The 9,012-nt window shown below is 42.0% G+C and overlaps 1 protein-coding gene across 1 annotated transcript; it reads right to left on the bottom strand.

The window, feature by feature from the left end:
* Window positions 1–312: 312 nt before the first annotated feature.
* srsf5a (serine and arginine rich splicing factor 5a) lies at window positions 313–8,516 on the bottom strand. Its single transcript, XM_024416488.2, has 8 exons — window positions 8,371–8,516; window positions 7,734–7,868; window positions 7,378–7,448; window positions 7,027–7,167; window positions 3,663–3,735; window positions 2,007–2,080; window positions 1,611–1,718; window positions 313–1,333 (listed from the first exon to the last, which is right to left on the bottom strand). The coding sequence occupies exons 2-8, from the start codon at window positions 7,857–7,859 to the stop codon at window positions 994–996; spliced, it is 933 nt and encodes a 310-aa protein (XP_024272256.1). The 5' UTR covers window positions 7,860–7,868; window positions 8,371–8,516; the 3' UTR covers window positions 313–993.
* Between the last annotated feature and the right edge of the window lie 496 nt (window positions 8,517–9,012).

Below are 9,012 nucleotides of genomic sequence, written 5' to 3'. Positions count from 1 at the left end.
AACTCCTTGCCAAATATAAATGGCACGACAAACAGACTGGTTCCCAGGCTAGAAGAACGGACATTTAAAATCTAACATTTTCTGTACAATGGTTTTCTTAATAAAAATAAACATTTTCAAGTATTGTTCTCTTGGGTAGAAAATACATATTAAAATTGTTGAGTCAAATTTAAAAGTAGAAGTATCCATTTAATAAGAAATATAGTATTTTTCAGCAAATGTTAAAACTAAACCTTGTGTCTGTAAATTCTGTGTTTCATTTACACGAGGTGTCTGAGGTGTAGATTGGAATCACAGACAGGGCCAAAGTGGTGATGGAAATATAACCTTGTATTGATTAGACTCATAACAGAAAACTCAGGGACAGAAAGTTTCACTTCAAAATGGTACAGATGTCATTAAATCACAATGAGACGTACAATCTGCAGTGAGAACGATAAGATAAATCAACAGGAATGTGACCCAATCAAAAGATCTCAAAAATCACACTGTACATTTCCTGAAACGGTTCAGTTTTCCCCAAGGAACATGTTTTAATTATTCAATATGGCAACAAAAAAAAAACAATTAGAAGTTGAATTGAGGAAGCATGATCCGAACCTATAAACACAAAAGGCTCCCAAAACAGAGAAAAAAACATTACAGGGCATCCAAGTTACTGGCACAACAACCAATTCTCTGATTTAAAAAATGAGAGATTGTGGGAGTGTGTCGCCAAAGGCAAGCCTCTCCATTCATTCCACACTAGCAAGCAAGCAGGCCGCCACAAAGCCAGGCGCCATGGTCTCAGCATGACAACTCTTCAGTCCATACCACTATGAGGCTGGTGGTCACATTAAAAATCAGGACAGGCTTATTGGAATAGATGGAATGGATTAAATGGAACGCTATGAAGGATTCTGCTCCTCTCATTCCATTCCAGCCATTCCAATGAGACGGTCCTCCCTCCAGCCACTGCACTACAACACCGAACTACACACCCCCCAGTGGGGCTCAGTGCTGGCTCTCAACCGAGGGGGAGCGAGACCGGGACGGAGACTGCTTCCGGGCCGGGACAGGGGAACTGGGAGGAGGAGTGCGAGAACGGGAGCGTGGGGGAGGGGTACGGGAGCGAGGGGCAGGAGATCTGGACCGGGACGGAGAGCGCGAGGTGGAGCGATGTGCAGCCCTGCCCCCTCCTGCAGAAGAAGGCTTCTTCTCCGGGGTACGGCTGGCCGAGCGAGATCGGGGGCTCCTGGAGCGGTTACGACTCCTGCTACGGGACTTGGAGCGTGGGGAACGGCTACGGGACCGGGAGTAGCTACGAGAGCCGCGGGAACGACTCCTGCTGTGGCTGTTGGAACAGAAGAATGACAAGTTTTGTTCCCCCCCTCCTCCAAGAGCCGTAATATATTACTAACTCTCCCTGGACACTTGTCAGTCCCCACTTTCACCCACATGCCTGTCTCCAACTCATTTCCTTACTGTCAGAATTGTGTCAAAACTAAACAAATAAGATATAAATAATGAAAGCAGCGGTTTACAACTAGCTGGAAAATGACAGTCCCTAGTTCATGTGTGTCTCGTCTCAGTGAAACTATTAAGTTGCAATTGGAAAAGGAGACACTAACCGGCTCTTGCGATCCTCAGACAGTTTCAACTTGCGTCCATTCAAGTCCGTTCCGTCCAGCTTATCAATGGCATTCTTCATATCACTGTGTGATGCGAACTCCACCACCCTGTAGAATCAAATCACATTCAGTCAACAAGCTCCATTTCATAATAGCAACCATTCAACCTATGGTATGTTTGGTTTGTTTTCAAGTAGAGCAAGACATTTTTTAAATATTTTTTTTGTAAACAGAAAATGTGGGTTTATTATTGGACAAGCCCGAGGTAGTCTCTTCCTTTCTCAGTCCATAACGAACATGGGTCATCGTGCAACGAGACCAAAAGTTTTGGTACGGAATATAACTAATGAATAAAGTCCAGATCCTGGGCCAACTGGACAGAGGAACTCAACTCACCCTTCATTCTTGTTGGTTCTGTGTGCATCCACAAAGGTGACTTCTCCGGCTTTCCTCATCAGGTCTTTCAAGTCCTACGATGAAGCATACGAGTCAGTGACGAGCTAACAGACTGTATAATGTGGCTGAGAGGGTTTTCTGTGAACCTGGGAAAGACTAAATCAGTAAACCACGACAACAAAATCCACCCACCCCGTAATAATGACTTCCAACAAAAACACGCTAATCATGTGATGTTTTAGCATTTTCAGACCAGGTCGTTTTAAGTGACGAGCCACTGAAATAGCTTCACGGGTAGACCAACTTGGTTTAACTTATCTTACCCAAAGGAGAAACATGGTAACACTATTCGTTTCCTTGGTATTGTATTTGTTTCGTGTTCGTTAACAACTAGGATTGACGGAGACTACACATTTATTTATTTTTAAATAGAAGATACCAAGGCAGTGAGACAGTGTAAAATCTCTTCCAGGAGAGGGCGGCTTAGAAATGTTAGAGGTTTGACAACTATCGTGGTTTTAAGGGGGTATCGTTTAAAAATAATTCTATGCAATGTAATTTGATTTGACCTTAAAACCCCTTGACTAAAGTAGGAGTTTTTCATTAACCTATTAAGTAGCCTAGTATAATTCCATAAGGGCTTATAAAGGCTTATAGAAAGCGTTCTCCAGTAAGACTAAGGTATATAATTCTACTTCCTGTTCCTCCCAACCCTTAAACCCAATCACATGAGTTATATGTTACTTACCGTTCCATACCCAGGAAGACATTAGCAAAGAGCCACTTGTCCAAATAGAGGACCAATGGGAACCAATGCAGTCACAGTGTTAAGCCCTTGAGAAACGACCTCCCTCAGCCTTGACAGACCCGGACTCCGGCCAGCCTCCACAAGGGACCACCAGAGAGCAAGTAGGGGAAGGAACGAAGGAAGAGGGTGTGCAGTGTGCCCAACTGTCAACACACCCAGCTCCATCAGCAACAGATAAAGAACCAAACGGGAGAGTGTAGGGAACGTGGAGTGGATTGAGGGAGTTACAGGCTGGCTGCAGTCGGGTGGGGGGAGGGGGTTTTCCACCAGACCAGACCACAGAACCTCCAGACTGGGGCTTTACGAGGGACCATCCTAAGGCTATCCTGCGCTAGAGCCCTTTCACCAGCTACGGGGCCCAGCCAAGATATAGACCATCGGCAACTGCGTGTGAGGAGAGGCACCAAATGGACACTATTGAAAACACAACCAGCAGAGGGCGCTATGCACATCAGACACCTCCAGGGGAGGCAGTGCATGCAACTCCTTCATAAACTAATAACCAGATAAGAATTTTAAGCTCATTTAAAAAATAAATTTAAAAAAGGGGGTTAAGATGTGTTCGGTTACATTTACCTTAAAGTCTAAGAGGTGCTTATTATTTGAAAGATACAGTTAAAACGAAGTCAAGAAATAAACAATTCTGAATTCATAACATCGAAATGGGTCCTTGCCGTTCTATTCACCTAATGGGCTATTGAGCATATTTCTACGTTTCTTTAATAAATGAAAAAATTGCATGTTTCAATAAAAAACGCTGCTTCACACAGACTAAAAAGGCAGTACCAGATTAAGTAAAGGATAATTGTTTTGTATCACATTGAACCAGATGAGTGTAACCCGCTCACCTGCCAACTGATCCGTGACGACAGGTTCTCCACAATGATTCTGTGCTCCGTTCGCACCGGGGGACCATACCTACTGCATGGGTGGGAGAGAGCGAAGTTGTAACGTGGAAGAGATAAGTGTTTTATAGTTACCATAGGAACTTTCAAATCACGCTCAGAAAATTACAGAAACCCCATTTACTTTCACACGTTGAACACTAAACTGTCATCACATTGGCTAAACTCCATTTACTGCAAAATAAACTTCCACGCTCCTAAAATTGCCCGGTGTTCCAGAATTCATATATGCAAGATTGATGGAATTCGAAGGGCAGGAATTCGATAAGCAGGAAATTCAGGAGGTCCCCAACTAGGAGTTTTTAACCTCTTTGGGCTGGGGGGGGCAGTATTGAGTTGCTTGCATGAATAAGGTGCACAGAGTAAACTGCCTGCTACTCAGGCCCAGAAGCTAATATATGCATAGTATTAGTAGATTGGATAGAAAACACTCTGAAGTTTCTAAAACTGTTTGAATGATGTCTGTGAGTATAACAGAACTCATATGGCAGGCCTAGTGGTTAGAGTGTTGGACTAGTAACCGAAAGGTTGCAAGTTCAAATCCGCGAGCTGACAAAGTACAAATCTGTCGTTCTGCCCATGAACAGGCAGTTTACCCACTGTTCCTAGGCCGTCATTGAAAATAAGAATTCGTTTTTAACTGACTTGCCTATTTAAATAAAGGTTTCAAAAAATCCAACCAGGAAGTGGGAAATCTGAGGTTTGTAGTTTTTCAAGTGATTTGTCTATCCAATATACAGTGTATATGGGGTCGGATTGCACCTCCTAAGGCTTCCACTAGATGTCAACAGTCTTTAGAACGTTGTTTCAGGCTTCTACTATGAAGGGGGAGCGAATAAGAGCTGTTTGAATCAGGGGTCTGGCAGAAAGCCATGAGCTAAGTCACGCGTGCGGCCGTGAGCTCCGTTCCTTTTCATTTCTAAAGACAAAGGAATTATCCGGTTGAAACATTATTGAAGATTTATGATTAAAAAAAACATCCTAAAGATTGATTGAATCTGTAATTTAAATGTTTTGACTTTTTGTCTGTGCATTTCGGATCACTGAACTAAACGCGCAAACAAAAAGGAGGTATTTGGACATAAATGGACGTTATCGAACATTTGTGGAACTGGGATTCCTGGGAGTGCATTCCGATGAAGAACATCAAAGGTAAATGAATATTTATAATGCCATTTCTGACTCCTGTTGACTCCACAACATGGCAGGTATCTGTATGGCTTGTTTTGGTGGCTGAGCGCTGTACTCGATTATTCCATGGTGTGCTTTCGCTGTAAAGCTTTTTTGAAATCTGACACAGCAGTTGCATTAACGAGAAGTATATCTTTAATTATATGCATAACACTTGTATCTTTCATCAACGTTTATGATGAGTATTTCTGTAAATTAATGTGGCTCTTTGCAAAATCACCGGATGTTTTGGAAGCAAAACATTACTGAACATAACGCGCCAATGCAAACTGAGATTTTTTGATATAAATGTGAACTTTATCAAACAAAACATAGACGTATTGTGTAACATGAAGTCCAATAAGTGCCATCTGATGAAGATCAAAGGTTAGTGATTCATTTTCTCTATTTCTGCTTTTTGTGACTCCTCTCTTCGGATGGAAAATGGCTGTGTTTTTTTTGACTAGGCGCTGACCTAACATACTCGGATGGTATGCTTTCACCATAAAGCTTTTTTGAAAATCGGACACTGTGGTGGGATTAACTTTAGGGATAGCGGGCAGCATTTTCACTTTGGATGAATTGCGTGCCCATAGTGAACTGCCTCCTACTCTGTCCCAGATGCTAATATATGCATATTGTCATTTCCATTGGATAGAAAACACTCTGAAGTTTCTAAAACGGTTTGAATTATGTCTGTGAGTATAACAGAACTCATATGGCAGGCAAGCTTCCAAACCAGAAGTGGAAATTTTGAGGCTGGTTGTTTTTCAACTCATTGCCTATTCAAATCCCAGTAAGATATGGATCTGTTTGCACTTCCAACACCGTCCACTAGATGTCAACAGTCTGTAGAACGTTGAATAAAGCTTATACTGTGATGTGGGGCCAGGTGAGAGGGGAATGAGTCAGTGTTCTGGCAGATTGCCAGTTCCTGGTCACGCGCATTCCACATGATATCGCCTTGCGTTCCATAACTTCTACAGACATGAAGGAATGCTCCGGTTGGAACGTTATTGGATATATATCATAACAACATCCTGAAGATTGATTCTCTACTTAGTTTGACAAGTTTATTCGACCTGTGATATAACTTTTTGAAGTTTTCGTCCGACGTTAAGGGTGAGTTGCACGAGCGTTTGGATATGTGTACTGAACGCGCTAGCAAAAGTAGCTACTTGGACATAAATAATTGACATTATCGAACAAAACAATTTATTGTCAAACTAGGATTCCTGGGAGTGCATTCTGATGAAGATTATCGAAGGTAATGGAATATTTATGATGTAATTTCGTATTTCTGTTGACTCCAACATGGCGGAGAAATGTTGTGTATTTCTGAGCGCCGTCTCAGATTAGTTTTTTAAAATTTTAAATCCGACACAGCGGTTAAATTAGGAACACGGGTATCTTTAATTATATGTAAAACATGTATCTTTCATCAAAGTGTATGATGAGTATTTATGTTATTAGATTTCTCCAGATATTTTGGAGGCCTTTCTGAACATGGCGTCAATGTAAACTAAGATTTTTTTGGATATAAATATGCATATTACCGAACACAAAATACGTGTATTGTGTAACATGTCTTATGAGTGTCATCTGATGAAGATCAAAGGTTAGTGATTATTATTTTCTGTGTTTGTGACTCCTATCGTTGGCTGGGAAAATGGCTGCGTGTTTTTTTAAACATTTGGTGGTGATCTAACATATGTTGTGTTTTCGCTGTAAAGCGGACTCGATGGGTAGATTAACAAGATGTTAATGTTTCATTTGCTGTATTGGACTTGTTAATGTGTGAAAGCTTCATATTTCTAAAAAAATATATTTTGGAAATTCCTGTGCTGCCTTTTCAGCAGAATGTTGTGTGTGTGTGTGGGGTTCCCGCTAGCGGAACGTGTGTCCTAGACAGGTTAACAATACGTTTCTTTAAAATGGTGTATAATACTTGTATGTTTGAGGAATTTAATTATGAGATTCGTTTGTTTGAATTTGACGGCCTGCACTTTCACTGGCTGTTGTCAGATCGATCCTGTTAACGGTATTTCAGCCGTAAGAAGTTAAGGACGTTTACATAATGTTGGAAGGCCAAACTGCAAGCGAAGAGGTCGTGAAAGGAGGTTTGAGGAGTCTATACCTGGAGCCACCACTATGACCGCCAGAGCCCTGGCGGTAGCTGCTGAAACGAGGTGAGAAGCGTCCTCCTCCGCCACCACCCCCCCCCATCCCTGGTCCACCACCCCTCCCTCTTCTGGAGCGGGCATGCTCTATCGTCACCCTATAGAGACAAAACAGTTAATACTGAGGCTACCAGAAATGACTGATAAAGTAAATTAAATTCACGCACTGAATGCAGCTAGGCCCAAGTCAGAGAAAGGGCGAAGCAGTTCTGTGTAAATACCACTACTACTATATGAGGTAACCGCCCAAAACACATTTCACCATTGAGCTTTCTTAAATACTTTGAAGAATGCATCCAAATCTTTACCTTTCACTACAGAGTTCCTTGCCATTCAGCTCATATACGGCATCATCCGCATCTCTGTGGTCGTCAAACTCCTGATGAAAGACAAGGGGGGTTATGTAATTAAGGATGCATTCAAAACAGTTTTTTTTTTCTTCCACTGGACGAAAAAAAAAAACGAGCGTTGAACTGGGGCACTCGTCAGCCGAGCTTGTCCAGGGTCTGAAATATTTCCATGTAATATTTGGGGAAATACATTTCACCACTCGGCGGGCTAAGTTAGGAACATGTTCTACTAGCCCGGTCTGAAAATTAATAGTTATAGGTTAGCTATAACCGTTAGCTGCCCCTAACGCCGCCAATTGCCAAGACCGACTTACCACAAAGCCGAATCCGTTTTTCAAATTTACTTCTCGGATCCGTCCATATCCCTTGAAGAATTTCTCCACGTCTCTCTCACGGGCGTGGGGGCTCAAACGGCCGATAAACACACGACATCCACTCATGATGATACTCTGCATTAAAAATAAAAAAATAAAAATTGGAACAGGAAAGTTATTCAACTACAAACAGTAACGTGACCCTCTCAAACACGTAGCTAACTAACATTTACTGAGAAGGCCCAGACCAGTGTGGTAGCTAACTAGCCAAAGCGCTAACAATACGTTGCCAAATTAAGCAGCCGTTAGTCGTTTTAGTTCATATTAGCCAGATAGTCAGCAAGTTAGTCTAGGTTCGGCAACGTCGACAGTATATTTAACTAGATATACATAAGCAACACCAGTTATATACCGTTCTATATGAAATAAATCCCAATCGATAAGGCGTGGGTATGTAAACGTTAGCTTGCTAACGTTACTAGCTAGCGAGAAAGTCGTTAAATATGTCGTGTAGTTATCTTTCTGCTAGCTTAGCTACAATATTAGCTCGGCATTCGGATGAACTGTTAATCATTACATTATGTATTTGCCAAATATGTGTACCAATCTGCTAAATGATTATAAACGTGAAGCTCACCTTTCTGTCGTCTTTTCGTTACTTCTTGCTCGTTTGTGTATCAAAATGGCGACAGCGAGAGGTAACCGGATGTACTTCAGGACCAAGGTGAATGGGTGTGTTCTTAGACCTATCAAAACAAGTTACACAAAACCCCTGATCTGTAAATGAACAAGCTCAACATTATTAACAAACAAAAAAAGTATATATATATATATATATATATTTTTTTTTTTTTAAATCCCCATCACAGCAGGAGGCCTTTTGTCTTCTGGTAGGCCGTGATTGTGAATAAGGAATTTGTTCTTAACCGACTTTATTTTTTTAGTTCAATATTTAAAACATGCAATCTACTTGCAGTGAAGCCGCTCAACATCTACATCACATTAGTCATCTAACAGACTTCCAACCAGACACACAGAAGCAACCAGGGTCAACGCACTGCTTTAGGTCACGTCGACAGATCTCCCACAAAGTCAAAAACAGGGACCCGAACCAGCGATCCATCCGCCCCCGGCCCAAGCTCCCAACCGCCAGGCCACCTGCCCTCCATGATCCACCCACAGTTCCCTAAGAGCTGCCCCTCAACCATCCGAGAGCCCCACAGTCCCCCCAAAAAAAATAATTTCACCCCAAGACCCCCCCATATATACACACACACAC

Source organism: Oncorhynchus tshawytscha, linkage group LG11 (assembly GCF_018296145.1).
Source record: "Oncorhynchus tshawytscha isolate Ot180627B linkage group LG11, Otsh_v2.0, whole genome shotgun sequence".
NCBI lineage: Eukaryota > Metazoa > Chordata > Actinopteri > Salmoniformes > Salmonidae > Oncorhynchus > Oncorhynchus tshawytscha.
This window is presented reverse-complemented; position numbering and strand designations above follow the sequence as displayed.